This window comes from Bacillus rossius (assembly GCF_032445375.1).
Source record: "Bacillus rossius redtenbacheri isolate Brsri chromosome 9 unlocalized genomic scaffold, Brsri_v3 Brsri_v3_scf9_2, whole genome shotgun sequence".
Classification (NCBI taxonomy): Eukaryota; Metazoa; Arthropoda; class Insecta; order Phasmatodea; family Bacillidae; genus Bacillus; species Bacillus rossius.
The window spans coordinates 19481226-19502625 of NW_026962013.1; the positions used below are offsets into that span (position 1 = coordinate 19481226).

A 21400-nucleotide genomic window follows, 5' to 3' on the forward strand; every position below is an offset into this window, starting at 1 on the left:
AAAAACTTTTTATAATGATAGTGAAGAGAAAGAGAGCTTTCCCAACCAATGAAAGCAAAACACACAAATAGTTAACAAAGTAAACTTACCCAAAACGACCAAGTGTTTGAATCAGAAAGGCAGTTGGGTTTAGTGCACCTTCACTGCAAACAAAGTTTTTCGAAGCCTGCAAGCAACTACATAAATTGTCTACACCTTTCACCTACTTAATTCTTCAGTGGTGCACAACATAAAAATTTCCCAAACTTGATGACATAGGGTGACCTGCAATCTTTATTTTATTTTTTTTTTATTTTTTTTTTTCAAAAATTATTATAGAAATACATTATTTACATTTTCCTCAACATATATTTAACACCAAATGAAAAAAATCTGAATGGATAAAGTGTATTTTCTACTTTTTTCCAGGCTTCTTTTTGTAAATATTGCTAACAGTAAATTTGTATAATACTTTTGTAACTATTAAGTAATTGAAAATACACACTTTTCACAGGAGGTTAGTTTTAAATTAAATTTCATTCAAATGGTGTGATAGATGCTTTTAAATACATAATTAACTTCATTACAGATATAAACTTTTTGAAGCAGGTATAAGTGGCTTACTCAATTAAAAATTGATGTGTACATAATAGTGATTTAAAATTTTGCACATAACAGTACCTAAAACATTCAAATTTATGTTATGTACATATGTTAGAAGATGAAATAAAAATAGCTCAATTCACATAAGGTAACTAGCATACCAAAGACTTTTTACTGAGGGAATAACACTATTTGAAAATAACACAATTCACGTGTCATCTGGGTAAACTTCTTCAAGATATGAGTCATTCACAGGTACTTCAATAGCTTTATAGTTTTTGGGAAAGTTATGAAACACAGGCACTAACAGAGGAAGGACATACATCCAGAGCATGATCTCTCTCATTCTCCTTGATTCCTAAAAATTTCCAAAGATTCCACTTGGAAAGAAAATAAGTCTTCTGGAAGTGTGTATTTCTCATGCTTCTCAGTATTAAGTGCAGATAAATTCACAATTTATAACTGGTTCATACTGGATAAGGTATATATTCCTAGATTACTGAAATCACAGCATTGATTTCCAAAGAAACCAAAACTCAAGACATGTTATTTCAATTAAAAACACAATAAGTGGATTTCTTTGTTTGCAACACAATAATTAATTATATTCAATTATTCAAACGATGGTTCTTCGTAAGTGTCTTTCCTTATGTCTTTCAACTAAAGAGTGGTCTCCGTCACTGCTTATGTGTGTAATGTCACTTAGAAGATGACTATTCTTCTTTTGGCTACCACGAGGTTCTGAGTAAAATGTACCTGCCTGTAAACTCTCAGGCAAATCAAGCAGGTGTTGGCAAACCCACATAGCAATCTCACTTTCACCTTTTCCACATGTATTTTTTTTTAGCAAGCAGCTTCGTTACACTTGAGACTGTGTGTGGACCATTAAATTATCTACAGTTGCTGCTAACGAAAATAAAATGAGATACCAGATAAGGAGTTCAAGCAGTGTCACAAATCAAAGGCAAAAAAAGATGAAATTTACAGTTTTTTTTCCCATATCTGCATGTCACTAATAAGACCAAATTTGCTTTCTGCACTAATCATTCTGATTTTCTCACTATGCAGAAATATTACTTATCCAGTTATGATTTCTTAAAAGGCAAGAACATCCCTCTTCAAATCATAACAGCAGCACTTATTCTTTACACTATTTTGCTCACAAAATCATTAACAAACATGTTACACTTCTTCCCAAGCTTCCATCTTTCCAATTCTGTCGCTGTGTTCCGCAGAACATGATGTCCCACGTTAGTAGTCACACACTGCCATCTAGCCTACACATTACGTAGTGGCTCGTGAACCACGGTCCAACACGGCTAGCGGCCACGATCCGTAGCAGTTGGAACTCTGAACTTAAATATCCAGCGGTGTCACCAGAACTGCTGCGGCAAGAGTGCGAAGCTCCTGCCAGATTAAACGGAAAAAAGCAGGTCTGCCAACTCGGTCGCACACTCAGTGGTTCAAGTGCCACAGTCCCATATGTGCCAAACATTACGTGAAAGAGCACACGAAGTAGCTGAAGCTGGTGAAAGCATGGAAGCAGGACGACAAATACTCAGAATGACCCTATGCAGTTCACGTACACACACACACACACACACACACACACAGACATATGGCACTCCTGAACCCATGTACAGACATGCTCATGCATACAAACATAATTTGTACCAGAACTAACATGACAAGATAAGTTTTACCCAAATTAAGACAGTACGTACTTTCAAAGCAAGGGTACCGGAGGTGAGGTCTGTAAGTATTCAAAAAATATTTGATATTCATGAATAATTAGATATTCAATTTGACATTTCAAATCAGTTTTTCTTTTAATTTGAGCCGGCAGACCGACGTAATGGCGGATATTTTGAAGTGCCCGCCGCGGGATGAGAGATTGATATCCCCTCCTATAGGTCTCCCTTACCCCTCCTGAATTGGATCCGTCCACTCTGCGCATGCGCCGACATCACATCAAGTTTATTTAAGCTCGTAAATTTGGTTGGCTCCTCCTTCTCCGGCGTACTTTGTAACTGACATGACATAGTCTGGTTAGGTCATGATGGCAGTTGGGTGTCTGGGCAGCACTTAGCGTGAGTACGGATCGTAGGAACGTTTATCTAGTCAATTCGTTTCGGCACGCCCTTAGAAATTGATTTGAATGTAACTTTTATCTTTTATGTACTAGTTAATGAACATGTTGCCTGAGCGACATTTCGATCAGGCTTTTTTTGATGCATTGGTTTAGTCTGCTATGTCATTTTAGACTAATATACATAGAGTCTTTTCTATCATAATTTAAATGGAGTTTACTTGCAATCAATTTGGTCGCGTAATAAATTAGCTCTCTAGGGTACTGTTTAGATTCAGCAAACTGCTGATGATTGTTCAATGTTGAGTTACATTCTGGTTACTTTTTTTTATGAAAGCTATTAAGTATACAAGAAGCTCGAGCACGTTACATGAATGACTTATATGTGAAAGCAATTGTAATGTTGATTAAGAATGTAACTAATTATGTGTAGTATACGTGTCGGGCTACGACACGCTCCATAACCGTAATCTTGAATATGTAAAGGCGGCTAGTATATACAGCTGTATACGAGATGTGACTTTACTCTTGGTAATAATATGTAACTTTCTTAATTTCCTTTGTATGAGATAAACACATAGTCAACTTCCTACAATTGTACTGTATTTGCGGCTACATGAGGGTCGTAACAAATATGATTTAGCTAATTTTATATGCTGTGTGTATCTTTGCTATTTTATTATAAGGGTTTTGTACTCACTCCAAAGAAAATAGGATGTTAAAATTATAATATATAATCATGTTTTGTTTATTGAATGATGTGATTGTGTTTATATCACGTACGAAACCAGCATATTGAGGGAATAGGGCTTGTGGCTGAGAACGCTGGTTGCAAATTATTCATTACAAACAGATTCACCAATGTGGACTTATTAACAAAGAATTTAATTTTTTATAAATATGGAATGTATCCGGCTAATACGATGTATTGAGAAATTTAGACTGATTTTCTGCAACACTATTCATATATATTTTTATATGTAACAAATAATTTGTGATTATGAATTAAAATTTCTAATAATACATAACAAATTTTTATGCAAATAAAATTAGCAAAAAAAATTCAAACTTAAAATTTTTCTGGTTTAAAAAAATGCATTTCTAGGTTTTTTATTTATATTTTTTCCCATTACACCTCTCCAATGAGATTACATATCTGTATTTCTTTCTTTTTCACTTTATTGTAATTTGGAACAATTTTTATTGCACCCCTGTAAAATGTGATTTTTTTAATAGTTGTTAAAATTTGCTTCTAATAATAATTGATATTCATGAATATTTTGATATATGATTCAAAAATTGATTGAAATAAAAAAAAACACAGTATTTGCAGAAGCCTAGCTGGGGTGCTTATAACTGCTGTATTTCATCCCCAAAGCCAGGTGGTCATCCCAAAAGTGGGACATATGGTCACACAGTCACGACTCATTAATTCACACAAATAACAGGCAAAGTTGTCCAACACAAAGGCCTCAAGTGTTCGAACAGATATTCGGCAGACCAAAGGCATATCTTTTCTGCATACTTAAATCAACTTAGATAGTTTTTAGTTCATAAAAACTAAAGGAGGATTCGAAGAAATTGTGCTGCCAGATATCCCATCTGCCTAGTTTTTCAGCTCATCGTTGGACAAAGTACGTCTCTTTGCATCTATTTTCTTAAGAGCGAGGCAGTTATTGGTACCACGGAACATCATGGGGACAGTGGGATGCATACACCCAAAGTGGGATGGGCTTGTTGAAAGCACGATAGCTCGCCATATAAATTATAGTATTACAGACAAAAAAAAACAAATTAGCACATTTTATATCTTAAGTGGAAAGTATGCCAAAATCCAAATATACAATACAAATTTTATGTCAAAAGAAAATATCCACAGAATTAAGAGACACGAGACTAGGTGTGAGTAAAACACATTGGTAGGCCTGTGCGAAGCTTCAACTAAGCAAATAAATCAAAGCTCTTTTAATATTTGATTTAACTTTGCTAGGAAATTTGCTATTAATTTTATTTGTAGTTTCGTTGTAATGCAAAGTTTTGCATATGATGTGAAGCTTTACATTTGTTGCAAAGCATTAAAGCAATAAAGCATTGGAAGCCTAGGATCTACTCATAAAAATCTTTTTTTTTTGTGTTGTATATATTTTACTTGAATAAAGTTGGTTACTTAAAAAAACCAAAAGGAGCCATCCCATTCACTTTTATATGAATGCTCAATACCTAATAATATTATGCATGATTATTTCATAATTTTTAATTATTGATGTTATACATAGGGCCCAATTGGTTAATCACTTAATCAGTGCAGACATTTCAAATATTATAATTATTTTTTACTTCAAAACAGTATTTTATAGGATAAGTGTAAAACAGCTTCTGCGAGAACATTCACAATCCAATTCGACTTTGTGAATATGTACTTTAAAAATTCAATTTGATATTTGATTCGCATCACAGACCTACTAATTGAATTGGTATGAAACAATTTGTGATATAATAAAACCCTAAGAAAATTTCACTTAATAAAATTTCCTGCATAGTAAGTTTAAAAATTAATTATATCACTTGACTTACATATGTAAAATCTTACTGTTTTAAAAGGTTTCCCCTGTTAATAAGACAAAATTACTAAGTACCTAGAGAAACTTCTTAACCGGGTTTTACTGCAATTACCCTGCAAGTATAAACTGGAAGGTGGTTCTGCAACTGACAAATTGTAATCAAATGACATTTCCTATGCATTTGTGCTGAACAGTAAAATGTAGCACATTACTTTATTCATTGTAACAATATTGCTGTAAAAAGACAACAGCAATAAGAAATAGAAGTGAAATAAAAAAAAAGCTCAAAAATACAACGGTAACTTTCGGAAAACAATAAAAGCAGAAAAGAAACTATTTTCTACTTTCTCCGAAACATGTGTACTAGGGTGGGCTGAAAAAAATTAACTTTGTTATTTTTAATTGCTATAGTGCGGAAAAGTTGCCTTTAACGGTAAAAAGAAAAACCATGCAAAGTAATTTCAAATCGGTTGACATCTTCCGGTCGCGCATAGTGCCGAAAGTTTATACAAATTGACAACAATAAGACATTTTTTTATTTATTTTTTTAATCAACTTATACTTCTATGATGGACACCCTATAGTGTGCGATGTTTATTTTAGGGTTGAATAAAGAAATATAAAGTCAAAATTCAATAATATTACAGTATTTATCGGTTGCACATTCTGTTCAAAAAGTGGGAATTTTCCTCATTTTTCAGACTTTTATTGTGCTTCTTATCTTACAGATTAACAATAATTTTTGTTCCATGAAAAATATTGCCTATGTAAATAATTATGTTAGTCGTTTATAATAACTGTTTCTTAAAAATGAGACGTCATTTACCCCCTCCATTGCACTACTGCCGCACTCACCCCTCCCTCTATTTCCCTTGCCCCACTACATCTCTTGCCTCCTTCCAGGGCCTGACGTGACTCGTCAGTTGACAGTTGGCCACTGGTGTTGGTGCTGTATTGTTTGAGGTGCTTGCACGTGTATACTGTTATTGTGTTAGATAATTTAAGATATACAGTTAAATTGGTTCCTGTTAGTTGATTTTGGTAAGTACAGTTCACTGTAATGTTTTGAAACACTAAATAACTACTTCGTGTAATGATGGCTGTGCCGAAGAAGAAACTTACGATACAGGCATTTGAATGCCCCATATTTGGTCACCCGAGAGATTTTCTTCAGAGCAAACTACCAACGCATGAATGTATTCTCCGATGCTGTTCTGAAGAGCGATTCAAGCTATCTATCCAGTCAAATAACGTGTCTGTAAGTTTTTCTAGTGTAGCCAGCAAAAAAAATTAAATGTTTGTACGAGAAAGCATCTATCCCAACAGTTTCTGATTACAGAATAGTTCAGCTGATTAATGCTTACCATGATTCTTATTACAACATCAGGAAGTCGTACAATCGTGATAAAGATAAAACTTCATTTAAGCAAAAGGTTGACGAATTCAAACTAAGAGCTTGTTCACTTTTTGACATCGCTGCTTGTAAATGTGCTATTGTTGTCGATTGTACATGCAAAAAAACACCAGATGTCTGTGAATGTGCACTTTCAATTAACTGCACGTGCGAAAAAGCGAAAAAGATTCCTGCCCTTGAGTTACGATTTATATTTCTTCAAAGAAAGTATGGATTGGGAAGAATTGGAGCTCTTGACGTCAATGAAACAAGAAAGTTAGTTGAACGTACCAAGAGGAAGGCTTGTGAGCTTCAGTGAATCAAGACACAGATTGACACCAACATTTCTAACAGTGAAGCTGAAGAATATACAGAAGATACAGAGCAACTTTCTTCTGGTGAGTCGAATCATGAGGATAATGAATTTAAACCAAGTACTTCGTCAACAAAAACCCATTGTCAGATGAGAGTTAACATGAGTGCAACAGTGTTAAGCAGTGACCGATTTGGAGTATCAGATCGTGCGACAGCTGCCATAGCTTCAAGTGTTCTACAAGACATTGGAATGATAACTCACACAGACTTTTCTAACGTCGTTGACAAGAATAAAATTAGAAGAGAAAAGAGTCGTGTCCGGACTGATTTGCAGAGAATTTCTAACGAAGAAATTTATGGCCTTTACTTTGATGGTAGAAAAGATGACACTCTATTTGTCAAAAAAATAAATGCCAAGCATTTTCGTAGGAGTAGAAAAGAACATTATTCTCTGATTCAGGAACCTGGGTCGACTTACATTGGACATGTTTCTCCTATATCGAGTTCTTCAGCAGACATTACTCGAAGCATCACTTCTCATCTGTCTGAACATCAAATATCGCTTGAAAAGCTAGAAGTGATCGGGTGCGATGGCACCGTTACCAACACTGGCTGGAAGAATGGCGTCATTCGTCAGTTAGAACTGCAAGTGGGAAGACCACTACAGTGGAGTGTGTGTCTACTGCACTTCAATGAACTTCCTTTTCGTCATATTTTCCAGCATTTAGATGGTTCAACCACAGGGCCAAAATCTTTTTCTGGACCTATAGGACAACAGCTTACTGGATGTGAATTGCTTTGTGTGGTGGAGTATGAATCTATAGATTGTTTGGTTCAAGTAGTGGACAGAAATATGCTCAGCAAAGACCAGCAATACTTGTTAGACATATCCATAGCAATAAAGTCGGGACAATGTTCAGAGGATTTGTCCGTTCGAAATCCTAGTCCTCTGTCGCATTCAAGATGGCTAACTGCTGCCAACAGAGTGCTTAGATTGTACATGAGTTTATCCAATCCTTCTGAGAACTTGAAACAAATAGTTAACCTCATCTTGAAATCATACATGCCTGTATGGTTCAACATTAAAAACAGTGACCATTTCACTGATGGCCCGAAACATGTATTCTAGCTATTCAAACATCGCGGTATTTGTCTGACGATTTACTTCAAGTTGTTGATCCAGTCATTCAACGTAATGCATTCTTTGCACACCCAGAAAATTTACTGTTGACTATGATTGTTGATAACAGACAACACATTCGGGAGCTTGGATATAGGAGGATTTTAAAAGCCAGACCAATCACCCCTAAAGGAAAGACTATTAGAAACTTTGTGCCACCTAAAATTAACTTTGAAACTACAGATTATGTTGACATAATTGACTGGAGTACTTCCTTGTTATATCCTCCCCCAATGCTTCGGGAAGTATGTGATGATAATATTAAAACACTCATCAATTTGGGAACTAAACCTATCAGACACGTCAAAAAGTTTCCCTGTCACACTCAAGCAGTCGAGAGATGTGTGAAACTGGTCACGGAAGACTCAACTAAAGTGTGTGGTTTTCAAGCAAGAGATGGATATATCAGATCTACACTGTTGTCACGGTCAGTTATGACTGCTTTCTCCCAAAAGTCTGATTTAAAATGTGTACAAGTACATAGTACAAAGTAAGAAAGGAACCGTAAAGGTAACAGTAAACCACTGAATCCTAGTAAACTTATGTATGTAAATAACTGTAAAATAAAATGTAAATAAATACTCAGTTTGGATGGTTGGTTGGGTAGGGTGTGGGTGGAACTCAAAGTGCAGCCACCTCCTTGTGGTGAGTTCTGGGTCGTTTTGTTTAGACATAACGGGCGAAGAGCTGCACAATAAAACTTCCAAAAAAGAGGAAAATGTCCAATTTTCAAACAGAATGCGCGACCGATAAATACCGTAATATTATTGAATTTTGACTTTATATTTCTTTATTCAACCCTAAAATAAACATCGCACACTATAGGGTGTCCATCATAGAAGTATAAGTTGATTAAAAAAATAAATAAAAAATGTCCCATTGTTGTCAATTTGTATAAACTTTCGGCACTATGCGCGACCGGAAGATATCAACCGATTTGAAATTACTTTGCATAGATTTTCTTTTCACCGTTAAAGGCATCTTTTCCGCACTATAGCAATTAAAAATAAAAAAGTTAATTTTTTTCAGCCCACCCTAATGTGTACACAACAGAGGAGGTTTTCCAAAGTTTATCAAGCAAAGTCCAAATGTCTGCAATACCAATCACCTCAGCAATACGCCAGTGTGTTCACTAAGACTAACTTCCCACAGCCACATGTTAACAACACGTTAAGCAGAACGTCTCACAAATCAAACTTAACGCTTGTCACAGCGTTATTTAACCCGCAACGAAACACATACACTGGTCAGCAGCTTGCGGAGAAAAACCAAAATCCAATGCCAGTTAACACTTGGGGAACTAAACAAAATTAAGCTATGCACTTGCAAACATGTGTGTTGTGCACCACTTCAGAAACAGAACAAACTAAACATAGTAACAAATATTTAACACATGCAGACATATAAAAAAAAGAAAAACAACGTACCATTACTAAAAGAGAAAGAAATTATAAAAATGAAAATAAAAACATGTACTATTTTTACTTAGCCTGGAATACTGTACTTATAACTTACCTGACAAAGTTTTCATTTTCTTCATTCATTTTGTCTGCATCTTTAGCCTTATAAGTAATCAGTCGTTCCAGCAAACACCTATTTTCATCCTAAAACCACAAGAAAAAAAAAATATATACGTACATTCATAAATAAACAAAAATGTATTTGAATTTTTTCCCAATTTCAATACTTTATGCTCTTCTATGAATGGGTGTTCCATAGAATGGGTGTTCCCCACAGAATGGAGAGTTAGTACAGTTGGGGATTTCCAACAGAATAGCAATTAACTATTTAATTACAACTTATTCAGATATTTTAAATGATAAGATCTATATTAGTATATAATTTTTTGTCCCTGTAAATCACAAGAAACATAAATGACCACCCTTTTTATGTTATTACAATTGAATTAGATCTTTCATTAAAGAAAATAATGTTCTCGATTTAAAAATACATTTGGCTTTTTATAAAAATACACGTGCTTCAAACCATGGTTTGAACCATTGTGGTTAAATCAGCCAACCCTGACAGCTAATTTCCCTTACAAGGGAGAGGCAGCTCCCTAGATTATCATAACAAACATCACCTTATATGCTAATAAACCATACCCTCCAAAGAAATATTAGACATCACTAACTTTCAAGGTCAGCTTCCTTAGGTTAACAAATGCAACAACTGTTCTGTAGCGACACATTACATCAGGGCGTGTTTTGTCCTGATTGGCTACCGAAATAACATCCAGCAAACATTTGACTCTACATAATTTCATAGCTGCATAGTCATGCGCACACAAACTGGATTTTTCATGTCACCAATTCTAAGAAACGAGCTATAACTTTAATATTATGCATGATTATTTCATATTTTTTATTGATTGATGCTATATATAGGGCCCTATAGGTTAATCACCTAATTAGTTCTGAAAATTAAATCTGTTAAACGATATTTTTGACGTGACAACGTCTAATAAATCGATGAACGCCGGCTTCACGCACAAAAAAGTGTCCCACTACGGATGTCCCACTAAGGATGTGTTCTGTTTGCTCTTTGTACGCATGCGTGGCATCTCTCTTCCACTCTATTGGAACAACCATCCATTTGACTTTTCAATCATATTTTCGTCGTTTGAATTATTAATATTATGTAATTTAATGATCGTCCACCGATTTTCAGCACAATCGGTACGGTTATTTAAAAGTAATGTTGAAAATTCAAATACGTTTTGAACCAACAATGGTGTTTTACAGTTACACATAATAATTCAAATTACACCCGGGATCTTTTGCACAATGTTTTAAAAAAATATTGTAACACATAAATAAGTTTGGTGTATTTGGGATGCGTATTTGTTATAAAATCATGTTAATATTATACCCCTACCGTGAACAAAGTTTATATATATATATATATAAAAAAAACATTTGAAACTACATTACCTTAGTATGGCCTCGTGGGTGTGTGGTTAGCGTACCTAACTCTTAGACTAAAGGTTATCAGTTCGAAACCCGGCAGCTGCAAATTTTTTTTTTACTTGTAAAAATAAATATGGCGCACGCAACATTTCAAAAGTAATAAATATATTTGAATTAATGAATGCAAATAAAAGTAAATTTATTAATTCAATTGCACATTTCATTTCACTCCTTTATATCCATACAAAATAGTGATAATTCAATAAAAATGATTCAATTGAATTCATAAAAGTATGCAGAGGTAGATTTATCATGCAAAAGATTGAAAAATTAAAAAAAAAATTCTTCCTCAAAGAATATAATATTTTTAATGCCTAAATGGTTTGGCTGCAAAAACCAATTACGGCTCAGTCTCAGGCCGAATATGATATTTTATTTTCTTCTGGACCAATCATTTCATCAATGTTTTGTTATGACGTTGTCACGTTAAACTATCATCGTCCGTAAACCGACTTTACAGACAACCAATTTTTTAACTTCAATCCTGTATTTTATAAAAATAAGTGTAATATAGCTTAGCTAATCTTTACTCCCAGTCCTGTGCCTTAATGAAATAATGTCCCTAGCAACTCCCATCGTCTAGGTATGAAGATACACGGGAAATAAATCCCAGTGGACCAGCAGACTACCAGGGTCTACGCCGCACATCTAGAGCCTACAAATTCTAATTAATAGTTCAAAATATATTTAAAAAAATTTTTAAAATCTTAGTAGCGGCATGGCTCCGGCATCCAGACGTGAAATTATCCGCCCGAATTCACATTTACTGTTTTTTGTGAACCACTGCCCCCGCATGTCCTTTCATCACAGTACAAAAATACTCACAAAAACAGTATAAAAAAAGGTGACTTCCCTAGAAAAGCTGGTTTTCTATTGACTACAATAATAATTCTTGCAACTACTATACGGTGATTCCTCAATCCAAAGAGCTCTACCAAGGTCCTGACGAATGTCTCTGTCTGTCTCTAACACAGGATGCGATAAACTATCAACCTAATGTTTATCAATTTAGCGCCTCAGCGTCATGCCTTTATCTCTCTTTCTTTTTTTCACAGAACCCACACTGTCCGATGTTCTAGCAATGTCAGTAATGCACCACAAAACACATACGAAAAAACTATTGCTATGAAAATATTTAAATGCAATAAAATACTGTAATTCACACTTACATACTCAGTAAACTAGTCAACAATGTGGTAATTTATAAAATCATAGTTAAAAGGCTTCTATAAATAAAATAATTAAATACCAAATTTAATTACAAGAATATTCCTAATGATAGAATACAAATACAAAATGAGGTCACTGTAACCTTGAACTTACATAACCAGCTGATCCCTCTGAACGACAAAACATAATATTTATTCTTCTCAAAATATAATTATAAAATCTGGGGAGGCCAGGGGTATGGCCATGCTACAGTTTTCTGTATGTGCTAGGAACGATTGTCATCTTAGATGGGTACGATTGTGACTTGTTACTTGCATCCCTCAAAAAATATCACACAAAAGTAAAAGAACAATAGTAGCTATACATAGTTTTTGCTGCCGAAATAAGCGGCCACCAACGTGCAAAACTGACCTGCGTTTTCCTGAGTTTCTCTTCCAGCGAGGCGAACGCCAAATGCAGGGCTTGATGCTCGTCCTTGAGCATCTGATTAAGGTTCTCCAGCTCCCTGACGTTGTTCTGGTACATCTGTATCTCCGCCTTGAGCGACGTGTTGCTGGCGACGCTTTCCGAAAGGCTGCACAACACATACACAGATCTCTGCAAAACTTCAATTGCTCAAGGCTCCGTCTCACACCCAGCTGGTTCTTTCATTATATTTTCATTATTGCAGGGTAAAATAGTATAACAGTAAATCTTCATACAACTTTACAGCCTTTTGAAAACATTAGCCAATTTTGTTGTTACAAAATCTTCTAGTACAGAAATGACTGAGTCAAAGAATGGTATTTGAACTGAAATAAGTTAACATTAATTAATGATAATGTACCTGGTTGCTATAAAGGTTAATGAAAAAATAAAATCTAAAAATATAATCCTACTAATATTAAAAAACCAAAAGTAGGTGTATATATTTGTACAATCTAAATATATGGTATAACAGAGATTGTGAACAAAACATACAAAAAGTGTTAAGTAAACCTTTTAACATGTTAAACTTCGCATATGAGATAAGCGTTGTAATGGTTAGGTTTTGAAAACTTTTTTTTTGCATTCACTAAATTTATAAAGCAAACATTATAAGCAGAAAACGCACAGTCCATAAAACGTTCTATGCCGGGAATTAATACATTGTTCTTATGGGGAAAATGTCGGGACTTAAAAAAAATGTGACATAAGCAGGAAAGCATTAAAGCAGTATGTAATAAGCACTGACCTGAACTCAAGGGCGTGCAGCTGGCGTTCCTTCTCCTGCAGCCGCTTGTTCATCTCGACCAGCTGCTGGGCGTTCTCGCCCTTGCGGCGGTGCAGCTCCGTCAGCTCCTCCTGCTGGCCGAGCAGCTTCTGCTCGAGCGCCTGCACCCGCTCGACCAGCCGGCCGTCGCCCGCCCCGCCGTGCCCGCTCTCCTGCCGCAGCCTCTCGTTCTGGATCGACAGGTGCAGGTTCTCCGAGCGCAGCGCGTCCGCGCTGTCGAACAGCCGGTTGTCTGCGCACACGTCACGCAACTTCAACAGCACGTTGCAATATCAAACCCCTTCTCTTTTGTTTTCAGTTCACATGGGTTAGCAGTCGTCCAAGTCGATTCTGCAATGCTCAGACTAGATGGAATGTACCTGATTTACAAGCAAATATTTCTCCAGAAAACTGGAACTAATAACTCCTTGTTATAAATGACTTTATAAAAATTTTTTACCATCATTAAATTCTATAATATACTAACTTTAAAAAAAATTTAAATCCAAAATTACGGTGGATTGTCTCCTCAGTAGTAATCCATTGCAACAATTGAACCTGAAATTCCACCAACTGAACTATGAGTATTCTTAAGTATTTCCCTTCTCGGTAATTGTTCGGGGATACAGGTGTGGTGTGCAGTAAGGATAGGGGCTTTTTTCACAGGCCCAAACGAGTGAGCCAGATCCAGCTAGCAGTGTTCTCTGGTTCCCACATGGAGGCGATCTCCAGTGGACAGTACGGACTGAACGGTCCACACACACACACATTGACAACACACACACACATTGACATCTCACAGGGCAGGCGTTGAATAATATAAGCAATGACCACCTCACACCTGGAGACATCTGCCACGTCTTCACTGCACCCGGAGATGCAGCCACGTGAGTACATAAAGATTCTAATTTCAAATTGCTGTTCAGTAAACTACAGCATACAATGCCATTACTTCGTAACTGCATTGTATATTTATGTTTTCCCCCAATCTTTTGCAAATGTGTTATGGAAGAAGGGTTTCCTCTCTCACAAGAAATCATCCATCCATTTTACTACCCTTGATGTTGTTCCTCCTTGGCCCTTAATTAAGGGCCTGGTTCCAGTACTATCCATACTACCTACTATGCGCCACGCTAGTGGAACACACCCACCGGCAATAATATTGCTGACAATGGCGGCCTTGGGCCGAGTTGTTAGTTACAGTTTTTAAGACCTTAAACAAGGAAGAACAGGGTTCAATGTTCAGGGTATATTATGTTTCATTCCACGGTATGTTATAACGGACAGTCCAAAGAAAATCTGAATTTAGTTATTCATGATGTCACTTGTGCTCCATATGTGCGGAAATTGCATTCTGGAGGCAGTCCACCGTCGAGGTCTGACACTGTCACGAGTACCTCTACCAGCTTTTTTTTTCTTCTCTTTCTTCTTCTTCTTCTTCTCACTGATTTAATGCCAATAGTTTTAACTTTTTATGTCATTTTTTTTTATCTTTTCAGAACTCCTAGAGCACCTCTGTGGATTTTTTGAGTGGAGAACTTAATCCCAACTCCTAAATTTGTTCACTTTGCACCATCTGGCATGCAAGCAGGCATAGTGTACGGGACTGCCTGACTCCGCATACCAAAAGCAACAATATTTCGGGCTGTATGCAAGTATTATGTTAAAGTTCAAAATTTATTCTGTGTTATTCAAGGGTAACGTGAATGTACCTGCACTTATCAGTACTCATGTGCTACAATAAAGAGCCCGCCATCTATCACCAAAACTGTGAGTACTGTTTTCCAGCCCCAGTCATTTATCCTTTCCTTTTACTTATCTCGGCTGTGGGAGTGCAGGTGTGCTGACCAAAGTAGGGAAGTGTTAATGGGCCCAAATACGCAGACCGACTCTAGCCGCACCTGCCGGCTTCCCAGCCGCCATTGTTTCTCCTGATGCGGGTACATCTTCAGTGAGCCACAGGGGCTTAATTGTCCACCTTCCGCCTCATTGTTGAGGCTGCTCTCTGCTCTCGGAGATCTGGCGCAGGACAATGTGATCATCTACTGAAACTGAGCGACGTCCACCACGTTTCTTATGCTCCGACGGGAACTGGGCCCTGTCACCCTCATTGTCATCCACTAAAATACCTACATTTTCCCATCAATGTGCCATGTGTGGCTCCTTGTAAAATTCCTTCTTAAGATCTACCTATGTGAAGCACGGATCCAACTGTTTCTTGGCATTCACCCTGTTTTTCTGCATCCTTTCACATCAAATTTTCCAACAAACCAGTTATCTATGTTTCACATGAAAAACCCCTCCTGCAGTTGCTAACTTTTCTTCAAATTTAAATGTTTCGTAAGGAACAACTCCTTTGAAATGAGGCCCCAATGTCTTACTACGGTGCCATCCCACACTGTTACACTGTTTTAAAAATGTGAAAATACTTCTCGTCCTGATATGTTGGCAGGTGGAACATTAAGTAATGATACCAGTTAGGCTATATCAAAATTCAATTTCAAGCAGTTGTTGACAAGCATTACTATCAGAAGCCGATACCTGAACCTTAAGATAAGCTGGAATGCACTTTATGCTGACTCCTGCATGAATGAAAATGTTGATGAAATGAAGATGTTGATTATTTAAAAACTATTTTTCTGTAATGAAGTATGAGTTTTTTAATATTCAGATCTGCTTGTGTGCCAGTTTTTTTTTGTTAAAATCATTTTCTTGTTCTAAACAATTTTTCCGTGTAACAGACCTAAACAGTAGGCTAAAATTTTAAAATGTAAAAAAATATATATATATTTATTTACATTTTGATCAATAATATGAATAAATCTGTTATTGAGTATCACAGCTATAAGCAATTTGACTTAAAAAAAACTTATTTAGAGCTTAAGAGCTGTATAATGGGAAAATGAACCTTGTGTAATATAAGAATGAAATTTTTTTCCATGGTATTATTTGCATAACAAAAAACCTAATGACCACCATTAGGTATGATTAATTTTTATATCAATAAAGTAATAGAGTTTTAATTCTAATGTACATAGGTACTTAAACTCTGCACCTGGTATAACACTAATATATATATCTCTCACTTTAATTTTAAAAAAACGGAGTGTGTGCTTAGTGCAATAAACTCTGTTAGTTTTTCAATGGGTGAGCTGAGAGAAAATGAAATGCACACCCATCTAGCAGCTGTATTTTATCATTTTTTTTTAAATTTAACTTAATAGAGAGGAACCAGAGCTAAAACTTAGCTGGTAGACACATGTGCCCTCCAATTTCGCGCACCGGGAAGCAGACTGGCGCACAATTCACGAATAAAAAGGAAAAACAAAAAATTAGTATTTAAAAATGTGATTGTGCAATTAATAAAGAAACATTATATGCGCCCAAAATTATAAGTTTTCACCATTATATTTTATTAATTTTAATGAAACGTCTATATTATTCATATTTTGCATGTTACATAACTAGTGTTAAAATATTGAATTACACTTACGCAAAGTTATAAGATCCTGAAAACAGTCCCTTTGAATTTTATTTCTGTTCTGCAACTGCACAACAATACCATTTTTCCATTCCGTAAATTCACTACTAGAAGTCGCCATATCAAAACGCTATTATTAATCAAACCATCTAATCTAACAACCCATTCAGTTTCCAGAGTCCGACTCCAGACATGTGTTTGAAAACAACTTTCACAACCAAAACAATTAAATATGCCTCGTAAAATATTCTTTAAAGCCATAAACATTTAGCTGTATTCAAAAGTGAACAAAATAAAAAAAATATTAAAATAGTATAATCATGATTAATTTAAACAACCAATGATCAAAAAGTACACCAATAATGTTTAATAACCTAATTTTTGTTATTAAAGTTATATTCATTTCTTGGACATTATGAGTGTTGTTGTTGTTTTTTGTTTTGTTTTTTTTTTTTTTTTTTTTTTTTTTTTTTTTTTTTTTTTAATGAATTGACAGATTTGAGCGATTTATATTTCAAAAGCTGAATAAAATATGTTGGTCGGTCGTATATATATTTTAATTATTGTTAAACAAAATATATACTACGACATTATGAACTGAGGAAATACAACACACCACAAAAAATGTGTTCTGTCTGCAAAAGAGAGCTTTTAAAATAATACTTGTCAAGAAAAGTGTAAATCTTGTAGATTCATTTTCAAAACTTTCCAGCTTGTAAATATTTATATTTGTTATTTATGGTATTAATTCTATAAATTACTTTTAAAATATTAGTCTTTTCATAACCATTACGTAACTCCTTGCTTCACTGAAGCCCGGATCCCAGCCCTGTCCGCAGCATGCCGCAATTGTGTTCGTGACATCACTTTCGCTCCATGCGCGCAGGAGTAGTGTCCTGGCGCTAAGATCTTCAGTCTTTTTGTATCATCACTTATTCGGTTTGGAATTTTTTTTACATTGTTAGTTAAGTCACAGACCTGGCAACAAAGACCTAGTGTATTTGTATAGTGCGTTTTCTAGTTACACTTTGCAGTTCCTCGCCTGCAATAAAAGATCCGCCTGTTAAACACCGAATTGTGAGTCATGTCTCAACTCCCAGTCGTCCTATTGCCTATTACTAGAGAGACGAAGCTTGTCGTCGTAAGGGCATGTCCATGGGATTAATAGAAAATAGTATTTTCGGTGCAAAGGTCAAACCACCATCTTGGATTGTGAAATCATGGTGGCTATCTTGAATGATTCATTCAATATGCACTTTTTGTTTAGGTCGCCATCTTTAAATATGATGTCACAGCAGCCGTATTGGATGACGACCTTGACTTTGACCTGGACCATTGCCTTTGAACTCGACTTTAACCTTGAATCAGTCGCGATCTTGGATTTCGCCATCTTGGAATCGAGTGCTTCAATCCCCGAAAGTTGCTATTTACGTTATGGCCACAATCTTGCAATTCCATAATTATTATCCTATTTATCTTATATCATTGTGTGACAATGATGGTGAATGAATTTTTAATTGTGCATATTATATGAGTGTTACTGTGTGATGAAATATGTGTAATTGATGGTCAGTGTGTTGATGGTGAAAATGTATCAATGATTGGAAATATGTGCCAGTGAAGACGAATGTGTGTTAAATAATGTTTTTATGGGTGTAAAGAGGTGTCACATTGTGTAACTACGGTGGTAAATGTGAGTTGAATGTGTGAATGTTATCGAAATTGACCATCGATGAATTTTAAAATGTTAATAATGACGAATTTGTGTGTCAAATTGTTTGTTGATCGGTGTATTGTTAAACTTCTATGAATCATGGGTGTTGAATGTGTGTGTCAAAATGTGCGTGATGATGGTGAATGTCTGTTAAATGTGTGTAAATTTATAGTGGTATATATGGCTGCCATGATGACACACTGGTAGTAGTAACATATGTTTTTTTTCGGGTAGGAAGTGTGGGTCTCGGGATGCTTGTGGGCATCATTGAGGAAGGATATATTGTCTTTTTTATTCACGATTGCATTTTTAGAAATGTAACAACTAATTACTCTGCAGACACCCATGTTTCAGCTCACGTCAACATACATGTGGACCTCTATGGAAGCTGTACCATCGTCGGCAGAGACCCAAGTGAAGACGATGACAATGTCAATTCAGATATCGATAGAAGATATACTATCGTCTGCAAAGACCAGGGTGGTAGTGCCGGAAATGTTCATGCAGAACTCGATAAAAGGTTTACCATTTAGGGTGGCAGCGACAATGTTCATGTTGACCTCGATGGTAGGTGTACCTACTTTTGGCAATAGAGACCCGAGTAGCAGCAATGCAAATGACCTTGCAGAACTCGGAAAACAAACTGGGTGGCAGCAAAAGTAATGTCCATGCATATTTTGATTAGAAGTTTACATTTGTCGGGGAATATTGGGGAGGCAGCGATGGTACAATTCATGCAGAACTCGATGAAAGGTATATCAGCATTGGATATTAACTAGGTGATAGCGACAGCAATGTCCATCCAGAAATAAATGGAGGGTATACCAATATCGGCGAAGATGTGATGGTGACAGGGTAGGGGAGATGGCTGTGAGAACAAATACAGGGAGGGGGGGGGGTGAAGTTAAGTTCATATATGCTTTGGAATGAAGTGGTGGGGGTCAGTCTGCCAGCAGCCACCACAGGGGAAGTATTGGTCACAATTTTTTTTCCTCACTGGGTCCGAACTAAGCACTCCATGATGTAAGTGCTTTTTAATTAAATTTTTATTTATTTTTATTAATTAAAAAAAATTGTCCCAATTTTTTTCTGATGATAATAATAACAATAATATATTTTCAAGATGGTGGCCATAATGAAAGTTCTAGAATTCAAAATGGCAGAATCCAAGATGACCACCGTGTACGGACCCTTCTTCTATATACTTTGCTGGAAGTCTAGGTCGTTGGCTGGAAGTATAGGCCCACTTTGAGGCGATAACTTCCTTATGTTGATACTACTTCCTCTGTGTAAAAATTCAATGCTTAGACAAAAAACCAGTTAACAAGTGTTAGTACTATTAAGCCATCACAGTTAGGTACTTGTTTGAAAGTCATGGGTATGGATATAATGGTAATGATTAAATTATGAATAACATATAACAACACACTAGCAATTTTAATTATTTATTAAAAGAAATATCTCAGGTTTATCCTTAATATTAATACTTATTTATTACTTTCAGACTTCCTAACCATTGGCTGGCACTGCAGAACACATAAAAATATCAAATGACTGGAATGACGATGCGCACATTCCTTTTCTATAAGCAAATGTCTTTAGTTCAGGTTCGAAGATATCGTACACAGTTAAATTCATATAGGCTATTAGGGTTCTTAAAAGTCTTTACCTCGTATAGATAAAATTTACTTTAGGTCGGTAGAGCTCCGAGACTGTCGCTCATCAGACCACTAGGTGATGACAATTGTGGGTAAAAATAAATTATATTAAAAAAATATATTCTCGTAGATAATATTACTTAAGTTCAGTTTATCAATGTTTTAAGGCCGCGATGTGACGATGTGTAGGTGAGAGACGTGATGATTGACACAGAAATAGAGCAACTGACTCTTAAATTTCATACTCACGTATAATTCACTCCTAATTACTTTATCTTTTTAGATAAAGACTTAAAAATGCTTGTTTATTTCCTAACAATGCAAATCTATCATCCTTATTTGCGGATGCCTATATTTTCCTAGCTATTTTGCAGGATATGTTTACGCCGACGTCTTGTAGGAGTTCTCTCTTAAGCAGGCCATTACATTTTTTCCCCCCTTAAATAAAGTCAGTTTAACAATCAGTGACGTATTTCAAACAACGGCTCGTGATTGGCCGAAAACCAAAAACAGTTATATTATTAAACGTCAAATACCTGAAATCCGCGCGCAACAATAGCGCGGAACACAAAATTTCTCATACATTTTAAATAAATAAATACTGAAACAACATTTTACATTAAATAATAACGGCGTCAAATTAACCGTTTACCATTAAAAGTCATTACCTCCTTAGAGGGGTCTCTACAATTGTTCATTTTCAAACGTTCATTTCAGTCCATAGAACAGCAATTACATAGATATAAACTTTAAAATAAATACTGTTTTCAAATAATTAAAAATATTTGTATAGAGTACACAAATCAATTAAAATAAATAATTATTTAACCTGGGCGAAAACATTAAATGTTACGGTACAACCGTGACATCATAATCCAAGATGGTGGTCGGTCACTACAGGCTCCACGACCTGAAGCCTGTGCCAGGGCCCTATTTCATAAACACAGTAATAATATTAGTTCCTAAATAGTAGTGAAATAAAAAGTAGCTATTAGTGTAGAAATTTGTGTTTCATAAACAAAGTTGAAGGACTGCTAAAATAGTTCACTAATTTTAT

At 35.6% G+C, this 21400-nt stretch overlaps 1 protein-coding gene across 1 annotated transcript in view; it reads right to left on the reverse strand.

The window, feature by feature from the left end:
• Positions 1 to 17174, reverse strand: part of LOC134543076 (autophagy-related protein 16-1-like) — a 38948-nt gene extending 21774 nt beyond the window's left edge. The window contains exons 1-5 of the mRNA XM_063387839.1: positions 16984 to 17174; positions 13473 to 13743; positions 12671 to 12833; positions 9636 to 9724; positions 90 to 143 (exon numbers count right to left, since the gene is read on the reverse strand). Coding sequence (XP_063243909.1) covers positions 90 to 143; positions 9636 to 9724; positions 12671 to 12833; positions 13473 to 13743; positions 16984 to 17092 — 686 coding nt within the window. The 5' untranslated portion in view covers positions 17093 to 17174. The remainder of the gene's footprint in view (positions 1 to 89; positions 144 to 9635; positions 9725 to 12670; positions 12834 to 13472; positions 13744 to 16983) is intronic.
• Positions 17175 to 21400: the final 4226 nt, after the last annotated feature.